A 19,047-nucleotide genomic window follows, 5' to 3' on the forward strand; every position below is an offset into this window, starting at 1 on the left:
CTGGTCCCAGGTTGATTTTAGAGTAATTTCATACCCAAGGGCAGAGGAGTTATATGGTCGACAATCTTTATTTTTTTTTTCTTTTTAGGTATAATTAAGAATCTTCGTTTTGTGTACAGTTAATATTTTAAAAATCAAAAATAAATGCTTTTGAAGACTTTTTAAATTTTCTATTGTTCTAAAGCTAGGGTCTATTTGTTAATGTTCCAAATTCTTTGTTTTTTGTTCTTTTGTTGCGTGGAATAAAAAAAAATAGAAATGTGTTTTGTAACTTCAACTAATTTTTTATTCTCCAGAATAGAATAGTAGCCATGAATAAATTTGAAATGTAAATAAAAAGTAAAATAAAAACGTAACTTCTTGTTATTATAAATAATTTCTACAAATAAGTTTTTTCTTTTCTTCTTATTTCTCACCGCCCCTCACCCCTAGCCGTCTATCGCCCCCACAATAATCGCTAGCCACCACTGCCGCCGTTTGGCCGATGATTTGTGGGCGGCAAATAAAAAAGGAAAAAGAGGAGAAAAAGAAAAAAATTACAAAAATTATTAAAAAATTAAAAGAAGCAAAAAAATATGTGGGCATTCTTATTCTTTTTTATATTCCGAGAAAAGAAATTTCTTGTAGTTACCAAATATATTATTTTAATTAAAAATTATTTTAAGAAATTAGAAGAAAAATTATTTTCAGAACAAAAATGTTATTAAACAAGTCTTAGAGCTTTTGAAGTGCTGCCGGAAAATAAGGCTGAGTCGTGCCATGTGCAAGCGCGCGAACGAGCATCGCCATCCCATCCCATTAATTACGTGAACAGTAAAAGGTCAAAAGAGATTCTTCATTATTTTAAAAATAAATGGAATTTTATTTGGATTTTAAATGTGAATATTACTATGATCCAAGGAAAAAAATTGAGACGCTTAGCACCATATAAGAATCCGATTGTCGGGCTTGCAAAGTCCTTGAGGAAAAAAGTTCAAAAGAGATGCCAAAAATTGTCAAAATAAATATGAAAATATATTGCCTGACAAGAAATTTTGAAAATTTGATAGATAAGATACGCATGAAAGTTAAGATTGCTTTATTCTAACTAATATCTTCATTTTCCTTCCGTAGTCTTTAAAAGGCGAAAACATACGCTCTCAATATGAAATTGTACCAATACAAAAATAAAAATAAAAAATATAGGTAGGCAATCCTGTTCAAGCTCGCTATTGGCACAAAATTATCTACTCTAATCGCGGCTCGTTCACATTCACAAGGCTTAAGAAGTCGCCATGCCCGATTGAGTTCTCTTGGGATTTAGTTTACTTGTTACAAACTTACAAAAATTCATATTCAAGGGATGTGGCATCAGAGGTATATATATAACTCGGCATTTTCAATACTACTACAAGCAGGTAGCCTCCTCTCAACTTGTCCGCTAGAACACGATAGCGTTTGCTTTGGTCGTGGCTATCCACGCTAATTTCTTTAAATCCTGTAGCGTCAATAATGAAACTTATTAACCAATGAAACGATTCACATACAAATGATGCGGGACTAGACAAGTATATGAACTTCGCATGAAAAATTCTTTTTTATAATGATGATGGATGATAATATTTTGGTGTTTTACGATGATATTTCGAGTATTTAATACCATTACAATAAAGAAAAAGGATAAAAGTTATTAATAACCCAAAATTATGCCTACTATGACACATACACATCTATTAATTTTATTTTTTTTGAAATCGAAAACCTCAAATGTGTACTTGTGTAATAAATTTACCTAATTTGTATTCATGTGGCACATCTATTTTAATTTTTTTAATGATATAATGAATCCTAAGCTTAGATTTGTGCTATACATTTACAATCTGCAAAGATTTTTTTCCTTCCTCCTTCGGCTTTATCACTGCCGCTGCCACCCTTACCATCTCCATGGCCACCGTTCTTACTATTGCCAAACCAAGGAAGAAAACAAATGAGGAAATTAAAAAGAAAAAGGAAAAAGAAAACAAGAAAAAAACATACAATGAGTTGAAGCATTAACGTCATTTGTATTCCACCATCCATGCAGGTAGCCACATAAGATTTTTAACGGTATTCATTAATGAAATTATGACGAAAGTTAAATATGTTACACGAATACTGATTTTTTTTGGATGTGTTATACAAGAATATAAGTTTAAGATTTTTTATGTTAGGGAAAAAGCTTGGGATAAATATATCATGTAGATACAAGTTTGAGATTTATAATATCAAACAAATATATCGCGGCGAGCATAAACTTTTTTCTTGCGATGTTTTCTCCATAGGAAGGAAGGAAAGAGAGAGAGTAGATAATAATATGGAGTAAATCGAAAGTGCGTTGCACGCGCGGGCGACGCGAGTTGGCGAGGCCTCGTTGTGTGCGGTGCCCTTTTTGAGTAATGACACGAGAGGACAGCCAATGAAATCGCACAACCAAACCCAACCTGTATCCCCCAAAACAAAAGCGGGAAAAAGGCAAAAGGCCAAAAAAATGCGTATGAAAACGAAAAAGAGTGGGCCCCCCCCCCACCCCTCATGATGTGACCAACTGCTTTCCCCTTGGCTTTTTCTCCTTGGAACTCCGCACGGCGCCTGGGGGGGCTTCCCCGTACCCGCCTCCCTCGGTCACTCTTCTTCCCCCGCACACCCACCCAGAAAAAAAAAAAAAAATTTTAAAAAAAAAATTCACGTTCTGTTTTCTTCTTCTTCTTTTTTTCTGACATTTTAAGGTAAATAAAAAAATATACGTTATGATCTCTCCCTCCCTCTCTTTTAACGAATTTTTTACGCATAAAGTAATTTTACACTTTGCTATGACCACCTTTTATTATTTAATGACGGGGCCATATCTGAAATGTTACACAACCGCCGTGCTGTGGAAGTGCTGCTTTCTTGGATTAGAAGTTTTGTACCTGTGGCATGACTTGCTATCTTTGCTTATTAATCATGAACGCATTTGAAATCCAGATTGTGACATGATTGCTTTTGTGGGGGGTGTCTAAGTTGAATCATGCTAGGGTTACTGAAATTGATTTGTAAAGTCAATTCGAGTGATGCGTGGAATTGCCGTTATCGGTTCTTAAGCATGGCCCACTTGTCGAATTTAGTAGGTCTGGCTTTGCTCTTCTAAGTATTGTCCGTGTACTTTAAATCTTTCTCGCGTAATTGTAAAATTTTTAAATTTTTGTGTGTCGTGACATTTTTTAATATAGGAATTCAGAAAAGAGAAAGTATCGAAAAGTCAAGACAAGTGGATTGGGAATTATAAAACTACATTGTATTCACGAGCTTATAAAGTGTTTTACGAGTTTCCAAGGAATTTAATATTTACACTCGTGCCCTTGGAATATGAAATGAGCACATAAAACTTATGCAAGACCACATTGCCCATCGCTCGAAAAATATCTAATGAATAACCAATTAAAAAAAATTTAAAAATTCCAATGCACTTATATTCTCCTCGCATATGATGCGATAAATCTTTCAAAAGTACAACTTTTAGTATATAAGTATACTCAATAATTTTTTTTTTTTTTTGGCCCTACTCTAATCCTACTCTAACACTCACTCGACTTTTGCGCTTTCTTCGTAGGGTGGGAGTCGAAACCCACTCCCGAAATGAAATCGTCCCCACCCCAATCCCCTCCGAGAAGATGGGGATTTAACCCTCACCTCCCCCTTCCAAGTTGGAAGAGTAGCCATTGGGGCGAACCCCCAGTGGTTAAGTGTACTTAATAATTGTTCTGTATAAATTGGTCATGAAGACTTGTTACATATATCAACCTAACAAACTAAGTGAGAGGATTGCCAGATTGCATTTAAGAAGATCGAAAGAGATAACTGAGACACAACTCCTCTACTCACGCCTATAAGCGAGCTAGCACATGATAACACAAACATCCTAAACTAAACAAGTTTTGGACAAGTGGGATGCGAAACAACCGAGCTATGTAATTGTCGGTGATCCTCGTACACAACACGGGGCAATCTCGGTATCAAAAATCTCCCGCCGCATCTCGACCCATCTCTCCACCCACGTGCCCACCAGAGCTCAATACACTTTTTTTTTTTGCCCGGTCGGCCACACGACGAGGTTTCTTTTAGAGAGCTATGTGTCTAACCCTCCCTAGCCCCAAGGGGTCTATGACTTCGTTAATAGAAGGGTCAGCTTCTCAAATTTAGATGATTAGAAAATGGATTAGTGGGGGCGTCATCACTCCAAGTAGGTACCCGCGTGTCGCCATCAATTACCTAAATAAATAAATTAAGCTTTAAAGACGCTTTTTAATAGCGCCATTGGACGCTAAACCGTCCGAGGTAATTTCGTGGGGGGGGTCGGGCGATGGAATCGCCGAACCATGTGCGTCCCTGTCAATCGGGCGATTTGTCTCTTTGCATCATTACATGAGCGGGGGTGAATCTAGGGAGAAGTTGGCTCCATCCAGCTCTCCTCCACTTTTGCTTTCAGCCTCAAGTCACTTCTGCCTTTTAAGCAATGGGGAAAAGATGTTTTAAATCATTCCATCTCTCTCTCTCTCTCTCTCAAAGATGTTTTAATCACTATATCTCTCTCTCTCTCTCTCTCTCTCTCTCTCTCTCTCTAAGTGTTCTACTTTTGTTTAAAAAAAAAAAATTTGACTTGGGATTTTAGTTGGCAAATGGCTCAAATTTTCAAAAATAATAAAAAAAATTGTTGGGGAAGTTTGATTGTTGATAAAGATAGAGAGTGGTCTATAGTTTTTTTATGCTTTGATGTGTAATGATTATTGCTGTCTTTAAAATACTTTTTGCCCTCTATTGTTATCGTTAAATTTAGAACAAATATACCTCCTGCTAGACCTATCAAACAAGTGGATAGGTTTGGATTCAAATTAGATTGAAAATGGTCCCGACCCAGGCGGATTCTTCTAGCTTGTTTTGTCTAATTTTTATTGAATGCAAATTTAGCGACTTGTACCAAACTCATTCCATATCCAGCTCATACCTGATCCATAGTATTAAAATGCTTCCATATTTAATATAATTTATAAAAACACATACTTGAATTGACGTGAGAGTGCAAAGTGAGCGATGAACGCGTGATTGAGCGAGGGTGAGAAAGAATTAAGAGAAAGTAGGTGGGTTTGATTCAAGTAAGTTGTAATCATTTAACACCAATGTTATGTTTAAACCTATTTACGACTCATTTCCTTGATATAACTAATCTATTTATAACTTATGTGTTAAGAAATGGGTTAATGATCCATTTAGATGGGTATACATCTAAGATATACATTGAAGTCAAGGATAAACGAGCTCAACCATTAGTCAACGAATTATGAATCATTGTTTTTCTCTTTTATTTTTAGTACCTTAGTGTGTCTATTTTTGACATTTCTTACGTCAGCTTAATTATCACAACATGCCACAAGGCTTAAACCTCACACGTACGGTGCAAGAAAGATCAAAGAGCACCTCCAAAAAGCGTGGATTAGTGCATAGCCCCCTGCTAAAGCTCTCTCTCTCTCTCTTCTCTAATTAGCTGAATTTTGGCGATGTACCATTGCCGAGCTGAAAATGTGTGCCACGTTTCGTTCCTATTTAAGTATTTTTCATTCCATTCTTTATGGAAAAGAAAAGAAAAAGTATTTTCCATGCCATTGACTCTTGGCAAAGCCGAAGAGGTGAGGGTTTTTATTTTTTATTTTTTATTTATAGTGGTTTGTTGGAAATGATGAGAGGTTCTCTACTGACACGGCGACACGTGAATATATAAAAATCACTTTATTGTAGCGTGCATTTATTTAATCCTGCTTGAATTTGGACCTGCAATCAACCTCGGCCCTTTCCTATTAAGGGAAGATTCCCAGGGATTTTATTATTATTATTATTTTACGAGTCCATAGCCAAATCCCTCTGTCTCCTTTAGTCACCTGTAGGCCTGAAGAATCATTGGTGATTTAAGAATGAAAAAACTTACAATAATGGGGAGAACAAAAAAGAAAGGGAGAAAGACAGAAGCAAGCTGGAGACAACTTGATTGGCGAGAATTAAACTTAGAATAATTTGCTTATGGAAAAACAAATACAGAGACGTTACGGAAAAAAAAATGAGCAGATCAACTGAACGGAGAAATTTTGAGATTTATAGATTTAATTACTTTGGTAGCTCGAATTGTGGGAACAAAGAAAAACCTATGAAGTTAGACATCGAATAGTGAACGGGGGCAAGCATATTCCATAATTCTTCTGGAAAAAAGTGCAAGGAACTTACCTAAAATCTCAATTGAATTGGGCAACTCTTTATTACCCTTTTCTTTTGGCTATGCATGGAGATGGTCCTTATGCTTTTGACACTCGACATTAAGAACGCACCAATAATGATGATGGCCTGTCGGGGTGTGAAAAGGGGAACATAATATGTCCCTTGTTTTGAATCGTCTTTTTGTTATGGAACTCCACAGACGTATATTATTTGGCTACAACTAGTCAAATTAAGTAATGGAACTCTCGTTCAAGTTATTTTTCTATATTTGACGAGCCTAAATTAGATTAGCAATGTATGTTTTGTTCATGAAGTTTCATGTTGATATCTTCAGGCTGCATATATCTAGAAGGTTTTGTTGAATTATCTATTTTAAATGATGTATTACGTAAGGGTACCCAATTTTATTGATCAATATACCCAAATCGGATGAAAGTTGGACTTTCATTTGGCTAGGTGACTAAGACACCACGATATGGTGCATTTGCCGGGGATCGAACCCGAACACGTCCCCGAACTCCCGACCCAACCCACCAGACCAAATGTCCGGCGACCATGAACATTCACAATCTCTTGATTTTGTAGGCAATTGACAATGAGAAAGTGGGCTAAGGCCCAAAAGAACCATGAGCGGCCACGTTTCTTCTAGGCCCAAATGGCCCAATGTCCAAATCAAGTGGTGGGCTGGCCATCGGCTAGCGATTACATCAGTTGTCACTAAGCAATGCTAAGAATATTTGTTGGAAGACCAAACTCTCGTTCGCATGCGACCCAAGTTTGTCTAGTCAAGCCTTTGAATTTCCGAAGATCGAATGCCACGACTACTCCCACTTCATGCTCGAATATATGATTTCAGTCTCTAATTTAGAGAGATCCGAAAGAATGTATTCCGAAATATTGAAGACATTCAAATTGCTCTTTACAAATACTTTTGAATAACATCGACTATCCAGCGAATTACTAGAGCTGAACGGATCCGATGAATTGGACAAAATATGAGCAGCTTGGTCTAGCTCTTAGAAAAATCTATATTTTCACCAATGTTTGTCTAATCAACCCTTTGAAATTTCTCAAGATTGAATGCCACAACTACTCTTACTCCATGCTCGAATCTATGATTTAAGTCTCTAATTTAGAGAGGTCAAAAAGATTGTATTGTGAAATATTGACAACATTTAGATTGCTCTTTACAAATATTTTTTAGTAACGTCGACTATCAATCAAACTATTCGAGCTAAAAACATTTGTTAGAAAGATCAAACTCTCATTCAAATGTGACCCAAGATTGTATAGTTAACCTTTTGAAATTTCTCAAGATAGAATGTCACAACTGCTCTAATTTAGGGAGGGATGAAAGTTTGTATTGAAAATATTGAAGACACTTAAATTGCTCTTTACAATGCTTTTGGGTAATATCGACTATCAATCGAACTACTCGAGTTGAAGGGATCCGAAAATTCGGACAAAATATGAGCAGCTTGGACTAGCTCTTTACAAATATCTATATTCTCAATAATGGTTTTTTCACTGGCCTATATCAATCCAATTACAATGTGTCTAATTTGGTTCTGTCCTCTCTCTCTCTCTCTCATTTGGTGGGGTTGTCTTTTTTGGCTGTAGTATATAGTATTCACTCCTCCTTCCTTACACTAAAATCCTTTTTTGGGTCCCCTAGGCCTGTCTCAACACTTGGGGAGATCACTTGGTGGTGGCAGGAGGGACTGGTCAGGGCCTTCCCCATCGTCGACAACGAATGCCATCTTGAGCCCCCACGTCGTGTGCACTTCTAGGTGACAATGCATGAACCAAACCCCTGCAATACAAAAGACAAGGAGGAAGAAAGAAGAAAGAAGAAAGAAGCAATTCATTCATATCATTAGCTAAATAAAAATGCATACTGAGCCAAACAAAATGAACCCTTTTCTATATAAAAGTCACAAGTTTATAAGATCTTGAAATAAGTGTAATGATAATTTGTCCTTAAAAATGTTGATTTGACGGATATAAATCCTCTACTCTTTCAATATATTTTGATTCGTCGATTTAATGAGTTGTTTTTTGTGTTTATATTTTAAAATAAGTATATATATATATATATATATACTTTTGCACTTTCTCGTTGAGATGTAAAACACTACTTAAATTTCAATAAGTTATTCAACATATATATACTAGAAAATTTTAATAACTTTCTATAAAAAAAAATAAAACCGTGAAATTCAATTTAAGAAAAGGAAAGGAAAAGGAAAAAGTACGGACCACTAGTAGCATGCCTTAACTCTCCATGTAAGAATGCAAGCTTTACCTGGATTATCGGCCCTGAACCTTATGGCGGCCCACCCGCCGGACGGGACTCCGATGGTGTTCCGCTCCACCGGGTCGACGAGGTTGAACTTCCTCGGGTCCGTGATCGGGTCGAAGTTCCCGATCCCTCTCCCCACCGCGAAGAAATTGAACCCGTGGAGGTGGATCGGGTGGTTCTCCGGCGCGACCATCCCCGTGTCTTGCAGGACCAGCTGGACCGTCGAATTGTACCGGAGCCTGTAGAGCCTCGTCCCGGTCATGGTGTTCAGGTTCGCCGGCTGCGCCCCCGTGTAATTGAACCGTATCATCGGCTTCGCCGGGAAGTCGTCCGTGAAGACGCCGGTCATCTTGTAGTAATGCGCCGACAGGAGCGCGGTCTTGGGCATGACGAAGCTGATGTTGTTGAAGTCGGCCACGACCCGGAAGCCGCTCGCGCAGGTCGCGCAGGGGTTGACCCCGATGCCGACGGTGAAGAACAGGGAGTGGTCGATCTCGAGCGGGACCCGCGCCGGGTAGGCGCCTGTGTTCAGGCTTCTGAGGGAGCCGACGAAGCCTTCGGCCACCCACGTGGCGTTCGGGGACGGCGGGGCTATGGGGACCGCCGGGGAAGCCGCCGGCGTGCCGGCGTAGCGCACCGTAGCGGTGGCGGTGACGTTGTCGACGGAGACGGGGGCGTCCATGAAGGGGGAGACGATCATTAGGTACTTGCCGGTGGTGTGGTAGGCCGTGAGGAGCGCGGTGGTGGTCTGGCCCGGGCCGACGAGGATGGCGTCGGTGCGTAGAGGCTTGACGTAGGCGGCGTCGACCTCGACCACCGTGAGCTGGTGGCGGGCGATCTTGAAGAAGAGCTCTTCATTGAGCGCAGCGTTAATGATCCGCAGCATGTAAGTCTTGCCTGGCCGAACTGCTAATTCGTATCCACCTGCGCATGTTAGAAACCGGTCAGTTTCTTCGCCGTCGGCGGCGCGGGACTCTTGATTCTTGCGACACAAGGTGAGCTTCTTTCTTAGTACCCTTGGGACAATTGGCGACCGGTCCTGGATGGCTATTGATGGTGTGAGCATCGGAGACGTTGGGCGCTCCTCCGGATTTGATTGCCTCGTCGATCACCGCCTCCACGTCCGACTTCCACCATTCAGCTGCCAATGGGGGTGATCAAGTTCAAATCACGCATGTCGTTCGACTCGAATCCTCGAAATCTTTAGACGGATCGAACCGGAAAGATCTTTGCACTCACCTAGTACGATCACCTTTTCTTTGTGGGGCTTGGGGAATGGATAGGGAACTCCTCGCTTGGGCAAGATGACCAGGGCGCCGTGCACGGTGGCTCTCAGCCACAGGATGTGGGCGTGCCAGAGGAGAGTGCCCCGCTGGCCGGTGATGGTGAAGTTGTACGTATAGATTTGTCCCGGCTGAATCGGGCACTGCGTTATGTACGCCGGTCCGTCCGCCCAACACGTCCGCAGCTGTCTGACTCCGTGCCTATGCATCAAAATGGTTTACAGGGTTTGTAAGATGGCATGCTTTTAGATCTTGCGGATTGTCCAGCGGAAAGCAAGAAGCAATGTCCCCATCAAATTCGGAATCAAATCATCCATCGAGTAGTTAGTACATAGTTCCGATCGAGTACTAATTGTCCTACCCGAGAGTTCGATTCGATCGGAAGGTCGAGATACTCGAGCTCGACTCGACTAATCACAATCAATATTTGAATGAAAGGCGTGATTAAACCTACCAATGAATGGTCACGTTGTAGCTGACGTGGTTGACCACCTTGACGAACACTGTGTCGTCTTCCCGGGCGTAGATAGTTGGACCCGGGAACCGCCCGTTGACCGTCACGATGGGCTTCGAGCTGCACAACCGGTCGGTCCTTTTCTCCACCACCTAATATTTTACCAAAACAGCCAACCCCACGTCATCGAAGCCCTTGGCAATTAGTAAACAAGCATGTCGCGAATAACATCGTCCGCACGGAAAAAACACTCTAGAGAAAATCTTCGACCTAACACGACGTGGACTTGTCACTGAAGCGCACTTTTTTTTTTGCCATACGAAGATGTTTGATTTTTTTTTTTTTTTTTTTTTTACCTCAAGTAATGTAGCATTTCGTGACGTAGAATTTACGGACGAGGAATTTCTAATTTGCGCCGAGTTGGTCAATTCCGTGAGCATACCATTTGAAGTGCTTTAAAATTAACTGTTTCTTATGTTGAAGACCCCCACATTTTTTAAGAAAGTACGTTTTAAATTTCCCATTTATAAGTTTCTAGATAGTTAGAGAGGGAGAGGGGCTGAATCTCCATGAGAGCTCCAAAATCATGGGCAAGACTTCGTTCCACAAATAAATGATTAACAAAACTTCCACCATTTATGTTGGACCTATTATTCAAAATATAAAATATCGGTCGCATCGTATTCTAACATCCCAACTTTTAGGTCGAACTTTCTAGTATGAAGTCAGACCTAGATTCCGGTTATTCAACAACGAGAGACGATCACCATGATTCTCTGCATGAGTCGCTAAATTAATACCGACTGTTGAGATCCATTTTATAACCAGTCACGCACCTAATAGATATTCGAGTTGTTTGATTCTTTGATATGTTAAACAAAGAGGGTTTAAATATAATACGGTTGGCACTAGATCAGTACACGAAAATGTGCGTATGCGGTAATCTCCACGATTCTCACACTAGCTGTGATTAGAAATGTTATTTATATTAAATCTATGTTCACTGTCTCAAGCAATGATTACATATATGCAACTTTCTAACGTCTATATATCAACATGCAACAAAATAATATATAGCACGACACTTGTAATTTTCTTTGCTCAACCTTGCAATCATAATTAATCCAGTTGTCATGCCATGCAAACCCTAATCAAACGTGGTCAGGAAATATCAACACGCTTACTTGTTTGGAGGCATCCGAGATAGATCAGGCAGTTTGAATTTCGAAATATATATTATTTTGTCGATACGTTCAATCGGGAGTAAAATATGTTGGCCGTTAGTCCATCAGTTTCGGCCGGACCACATACAAGGTTTGCGTGCAGACATGGATATGAAAATAAATAAATAAAACAAAGGGCACTAGGTGAAGATAGGATGCCATTCTCTAGCGAATAAATTGCTCTTAGATAAAAGAAAATGTTTGAATATCCCATGATATTTTAAGAAGAAATAAACGAAAATAAGCCTGCATATTGAAATGAAAATGATGGAAACAATAGTTGCGTGCATGAAAGCTCATGCCCTTTCCCGGCCCAAACAATACATGTGAGCCAAATTCGTGTAAGTCTCGTCGAATTCAAAGGCTCGCCTATCGGGCGATCTTCTAACGAGAGACTAGCTAACCAGCTAAGTATGCACGAAAATGCTGAAACAGTGAAGTCAACTCATGTTTCCGCTCACTTTCAACAGCACCAAATTCCATGAGCTCACCTTTATGCATCTAAAACCTCTTTCTGCTTCCCTTGTAATTTAAAAGTGACTAGGATTTAGAACGGGTTCTTCTGCATTAGTTAATGTCTGTATACATAGTCGAAGAAGAGGAGGAGGAGGAAGAATGATGCATGAAAGAAATGAAACGTTCGGAACAATCGTGGGTCATGCAGAAATAATGATGAAAGCAATGACAAAGTTTGCTCACATTGAACTTGTAGTGACGGACCATCCCCTCCACATGCGTCGCTAATAACCAAGCTGCAAGCAACACTCTCATCCATAGCGGCATCATCACCAGCTTCTCCCTCCCTCCCTCTCTCTCTCTCTCTCTCTCTCTCTCTCTCTCTCTCTATGTGTTAGAGAGAGAGACAGTCTTTTGCTCCCTCTTCTCCTTCTTGACGAGCAGGTTGTGACCTTCAACCCGAGACTTTATAACCAAGTCCTCGTCCTCTCCTCTGTTGTCATGTCGTTTTTACTCATAATTCGAACCAATCACTAATATATTTTACACTTGAAAATTCGCGATATTCCTTTCCTCCGAAGTAGAAGCCAGAACCTTCTTTGGTTCCTTTGACACGTACTACACGAATGAGTTTAGTTATCCATCGAACGAAGTCGACCTTTAGGGGGCTAAAAGACACGAAAGGAGGGAACAGGAAAGCAAAAGACGCAACTGGGTCTCTATCTTTTTCAATTCAGCTAGTAATTAGAGCTAGTAACGTCGAGCTACGTTGACTTGGTAGCGAGAAAACCCTACTTGGGTTGGTCTACCCTCATTGGCTGAAGCGCACCCGAACCCCATCTAACTTTAACCACTCTTCAAACAGTGTTCTTCCTTCCCTTCTTTTTCCTAACAGCTCCATGGAGCCATCGTCACTTAGATTTCGTTTCTATCGTTGCACACTAGAACATCTGAGTAGCCACCGGTGTTCTCACGAATTAGGTTGAAGATTGAACTCAATCATGACACCTGCGATCGAAAACGCAATCTTTCAATCACACGTATCGGAGAGGTTGGATTAAGTATTCGAAATGATTGGCAACGAATTTCATTAGTTGTTATTGGAATCTAAAGCTTACAGTGTCTTATTACATATGACAGTGGAAGATATTAAATTGATTAGTGAGTAGTTAGCCGTTTATGTGTTTGATACGTGACTCATGACTTAGTGTGAGACCTTAAGTGTTGCCATACTTATAAAATAGTTGGCCGACCAGAATCAACAATTCTAAGTTATTTGGGAGACCTTTAAGAGCCATGCAATCTAAATTCACAGAGAACAACATTTTTTTAGTTAGATGTTTGTAGAGGGATGATATTCAATATGATTGTCACTTTTCTTTATGATGAGAAGCCTACTATAATTTAGAGAATCGCAAAGTTGTGAGACACTTTTACACCTCACGAATTGGATTCAATATTAAAAAGATAGAGAAGAGCAATCCAAGTCATGAAGGTGTTCGATTCTATCTCTAATCACCGATTCAACTCAAGTGGTTAAGGAAATAATTATAATTATAATTATAATTATGGCTTTTGTTATTTTTCCAGAATCACAGGCTGTCACCTTGGCCCCAGAGCAACTGCGCAAGTTACCTATGTCGACCTTAGTACGATGAAACCGAGCTTGGTAAAGTAAAATAGCAGATGGGAATGGTTACTAAGAAACGAGAGATTAGATTAGATATCAGATGTTGACCCCACTCGTATGTGTAGTTGAGAAGTGCCTATCTTAGGTCGTCTGAATTTTATTTTTATTTTTATTTTTTAATCTTTTTGCTTTTGGGTTTACGCAGATCGTCTGATTGCACAAGTTGAGTTTGGGTCAATTTTCTCGTATAGTAAAAGTGAGTGTGGGGAGCAGCTTAGCTCATGCAATTCAACCCCTAGCATTCGCCAATTCCCAACTCCTCCTCTTGCGATATGTGCCAGACTGGCAGCGATTTAATTAATGTCCGGTTTCTCCATAAAAAAACGTAGTGATCTTGAATTATATAAACAAAGAAGAGAGGGACAAGAAAGCCATGACGTGCGGTTTGCCCTTTTTTTCTTCTAAGGATATACGATGAGGGGATGAAAAAGAAGCATCCCATTGCGCCGGGCCCTCCTTGACATAGGAGGGGAGTCGAGGCTTTAAGTGTCGAGTGAGGCGAGACAAAGTAATTTTTTTGTGACTCTCGATTGTGTGGGGCGGTCCTTGATCATTGTTGCTGGGAATGGTCTTTCGTCTCGATATTCATAATTTCTAATCTATTAATCAGAGGAATTTTCCTTGATCTTGTTTTTGATCCGTCGTTTATGGATTATTAACATCACTTACGGAGTTAGGATCCGTGTTTCCACACTCTAAGTTTGTCGACATCTTGGATTAACTCAAGTAAAGTATTGTCCATTTTTGTCTATCTCATACTGAGCCCCACGGTTTTGTTCTTTAGCGCACAAGTCTTAGGAGGTCACCCATCCTAGTAGTGCTCCCACCTAAGCACTTGAGTATGTTTAATTTTAGAGTTCCAAAGCTAAGTACTGTCGTTATATTAAAAGTGTTTCTATGAGTTGATTCCAATTTTCGTATATAAATCTCAAGAACGCCGTTTCCCTATTTAGTGTGCAATTTAGTTCATACCTGCCTTATCAACATCCTAGAAGTTCGCCAAGAACTGCTTCTTATTTGAGCTCTTTAGCTCGATGATCACTCCTTGCCCTCGTAGGATTGGGTCATTATAGGTCCACCAGCTTCCACATGGTTCAAAGTGGAACCACACACTTACTAATAGGAGTGTGCAAAAGAATCGAGAACTGCTCAAATTGCCTGGAATCAGATCGGATAAGATCGGAATCGGCGGTTCCCATGGGGTCGATTTGGTTCTCGGTTCCAATTTAGTGGAACCGGTTAGTACCGTTTAGGTTCTCGGTTCTAGGCATGGAACTACCCACCCACCATCTAGACCGTATTTAAAAAAATAGATTCCGTCATAATTACTTAATTATTTTGTAGTATTTCGACTAAATATATATGAACATATATGATATTTGTAGTCATTAAACATTATTGACTAATTTTGAATGTTGGGTGTGTAATAGGATTAATCCCTTGCTTATTTTTGTTTTTCGTTTTAATAATCCATTTACTTGCTTTCTCCACAAAAAAATAAATAAATAAATAAACGAGTGAAGAGGAAGGAGAGGACCGATTGAAGATGTCCATAAATGTTGTGGTGCTTTGTCATCATGATACTAAATTAAAAGCCAAATATGAGGCTGAGGTTCAACTTGATATTTATTGATAAATGCAATTTTGTAGGGATTTTAGGGGACTAGTTCTATGGACTCACCCGGGACCGGTTCTATGGACTCACCCGGGAACTAGACTAGATCGGCAGTCCAGTTCTCGGGTGGATCTATAAAACCAACGGGTGATTCTCGGTTCCAATTTTTTGGAACTAGGAACCGGTCCTTAGTGAGTAGTTCCCGGTTCCAAGGTGGGAATTGCCTACTTGGACCATACTCACCCCTACTTACTGGAAGGGGTCCTGCTCAAATACCTTATTGTGACATTGTGGATTAACTCACTAGAGGCATTATCTATTTAGGCCATCCCATACTGAGCCTCATGATTTGGTCTTTTGGCGTACATGTGGGTACTTTCCCATGAGGCAACTATCCTCATAGTGCTCTTACCTGAGCATGTTTAGCTTTGGGGTTTCAAAGCAAAGCATTGTCAATACCTTAAAAGGCATTTCGGCAAGTTAATTTCAATTTTTACATAAAAATCCCAAAAATTCTCTGCTCCTGTTCAGTGCTCAATTTGGTTCATTTTTACCCCCTTCACTAGAGGTGTGCAACGAGATTGGGTATACCCGGTTCCCGAAACAGCTCACTCGGAAAACATGGTCGGTAACTGATTCCCTTTTGAAATCGGTTCCCAAAATTCGGAACCTGTTTAAACCGGTTCGGGAACAGGTTCCGAGTGATTACCCACTCGGAAATCAATTCCTGAACCAGTTTTGGAACTAGTTCCTAGACCGGTTTTGTAAATAGAGGTCCAAAACCCATTTTTTCCCCCGATTTCTATTCTTATTCCTACAATCACACGACATTTTTTCTCTTGGCTCTCTCAAATAAGCACGGCACTCCTCCTTTGTCATTCCTCTTCTTCACTTGCTTCCCTCCCTCACCGGCTTCCTCTCGTACCATCCGATAGACGAATGGTGTTCGTTGCAGCCAAATTCTTGTGTATTACATGGATTGACTCGCCTAATTTCTCTTTTGTAGGAGGAGTTATGCTTGCATAAATGAGTAGCTTCATGTAGTGGTTATGGGAATAAGACTAATATTAGACCCATGTTTGTTGCTAATTCTTTGCCTTATTATTTTATTTATTATAATTAGCCTTGTGAATCCTTAATTTTTTGTTTAGTCAAAAAGTTCATGTATTTATTTATTACAATGACTTAATGTTTCAATACAAATTAGGAGGATTATGTTATTTTCTCGCATATTAATATAAAATTCGAAGTCGTATAGGATATCGGGAGATTGCAAAACAGGTTCATGTGGAAATAGGATTGATATTGGAACCGGATCGGAAAAACAGGGTGGGTTGGGTACATGGTCCAATACAAATAGGGTTGGGTATAAGGTCCAGAAAAGAGGAACCAGTTATAACAGGGTCGGGTACAGGATCTAGGTCTAGACCTTACCCCTACCCTTTACCATCCTAGAAACTTGCCAAGAACCACTCCTTGTTCAAGCCCTCTAGCCCCAATGATCACTCTCTACCCTCGCAGGATCGATTTGTTGCACAAGACCTCAACTACTCATCCAACGTCAAACCCACACTAATTTGATGTTGAGCCAAGCCAAGATTTGGCACTAGAGCTCCATTTGGGCCTCCATCTCAGCTTGTTGTTGTTGCCGCCTTATCCTCTTCAATGGCGACGACAATAAGGGAGTGGGTAAATTACTAATTATAGAGTGGGACATCATTTACATTATCTTGTCTCTCACTTATTAGAGATTTGTTTGAGGAAGTTTCCTCCAATTATACCTATGATTGGTGGAATAGAAACATGAACATTCCATAGTTAAGGGAAAAATTGTCCGATCAACCTTAAATTTATTGTATGATGTCAATTAATATGTAGTCCTAAACTTAGTATGAAATTCTAATATAGTCATTTTAGTCAATTTTTGTCAGAAATTGTTAATGTGGTGGTATTCCATGTAAAACAGCTAACAATGACTCGACTCTCACATTAGTGATTTCCAACAAAATTGATTAGAACGAATACATTAATATTTCACACAAAGGTTTTGGATAATATTGATAAAATTGAAAAATTTAGAACTTAATAGATATCTATGCAATAGGTTTAATACAGATTGAGTAATTTTCCCCATGGGTAAGTTTGCATGTGAGTAATGTTCATAACTTATAACTCACCAACAAAATAAATGGATGGAGGAAATATCTTTCAATTAAGGATTGAAGAAAAAGAATAACCATTTAAAAGGATACCATTTTTCTTCTTCCTATTTGTCCTTTTTTTAATGGAGTATCTATTACAATGTTTCGCATATTATTTTTCTTGCGGATAATCGATACCCCAATATTTAGAAAATACAATAAATGTAATTTTAGTACGAACATCTTGCTAATATATATTGAGGAAATTTCTCAAATTGATTTTGAAGATTGACAAAACTTATCAATAGTAAAGACTTTGATTTTGATGATAAGTATTTTTCAAGTGGAAAGTTTGATGGAATGTGATTAGATGTTATCAATCAGAATCAAAATTGTGACTTAATTATTTCCTTCCTTACATGTTCTATCAAACGGCTAGGAAGGAGATAATATCCTCGTGCAACGGCTAGCAGCAATTGGTTGGTTCCCTGCCATATTTATAAGGAGTTTCAAAAGAAAATTCTTCCTAATATCTATCGGAGATTCAACTTTCCTATAACAACTTATTTGAAGCAAAACATACTTTCCAACTTGAAGCACTCGACTTATGGAACCTAAACTATTGTATGGGCAGCAAAAATTATAGGAAGCATCAAGCTCGATGATTTTGAAGCTATCAGATCTTCTCAACTAGATTTAGGCCAATGGGTAGATTGGCTGAATAAGTCATCTTTGAGATATATCCAACGGTCAACTTGGACTAGGAGAAGTATAAGAGGAGGTTTTGAAGCAAACAGGATTAAGAATTTACATTAACGAGAATTGAAGCTTTTAATTCCAAAGTCCGAAGAGTGTTTTGTGATTTTATATATTCGTTTCTACGAGCAAAATTGTGTAACCTTTTAGAGGTAGAGAGTGTGTGAGAAGTGGTTCACACAAATCTGAGTGTTCTTACTTCTTAGCTCAATTTTTGTAACCTCTGATCGTTTATTATCCGTGGATTCCAACCAATAGATTGTAGTTCGGGAGAGTGGACATAAGCTTGTAAAGGCTGAACTAAATATTTTATGTGCAATTCTCTATTCCTTACTCTTTTTATTTACTGTGATAGAATTGTACACTGGTAAGATCTCACTACTTCATCAGAAATTGTCTTGCTGTAATATTTGTTTAAATTTTTTTATTTTCGCACAATCACCTATTTTCTCCCCTGTAGGTTATAGATATAGCTATAACAATATATAATGTACTTCCAATTTTCAAATGGTTTAACAAAAAAAAAAAAAAAAGAAGAAGAAGAAACAATTTACTCATCTTGTGGCTAGAACGCAACGTACAAATATCCATACAATTTTATTTTTTTTATAAAAAAATTGAGAAGGGAAAGAAGGACGTGAGGGAATATATTATTCGCAATATTAACCAATCAAAGTTGACACATTTTAAAATTAATAAAGGTATCTTCACAATTCACATGTATCAAAATAGGAAAAAAAAAGCACTACCGAAAAGTAATCAGCGAATTTTGGCACGTCAATAGTAAATAAGTAATCATCACATGAAAAACCTTCTTAAACTTTGTAAGTTTTTCTGTCAATTCCAAATGCATGAAGAAAGGACGAATC

At 39.0% G+C, this 19,047-nt stretch overlaps 1 protein-coding gene across 1 annotated transcript; it reads right to left on the minus strand.

The window, feature by feature from the left end:
- Positions 1–7,594: 7,594 nt before the first annotated feature.
- On the minus strand, positions 7,595–12,399 carry LOC104422408 (laccase-4). The gene is made up of 6 exons (XM_039303931.1): positions 12,220–12,399; positions 10,298–10,449; positions 9,800–10,044; positions 9,576–9,701; positions 8,564–9,484; positions 7,595–8,071 (listed from the first exon to the last, which is right to left on the minus strand). Exons 1-6 carry the CDS (start codon positions 12,304–12,306, stop codon positions 7,941–7,943), a joined length of 1,662 nt encoding a protein of 553 aa, XP_039159865.1. The 5' UTR covers positions 12,307–12,399; the 3' UTR covers positions 7,595–7,940.
- Between the last annotated feature and the right edge of the window lie 6,648 nt (positions 12,400–19,047).

Source organism: Eucalyptus grandis, chromosome 10, assembly GCF_016545825.1.
Source record: "Eucalyptus grandis isolate ANBG69807.140 chromosome 10, ASM1654582v1, whole genome shotgun sequence".
In the NCBI taxonomy this organism is placed as follows: domain Eukaryota; kingdom Viridiplantae; phylum Streptophyta; class Magnoliopsida; order Myrtales; family Myrtaceae; genus Eucalyptus; species Eucalyptus grandis.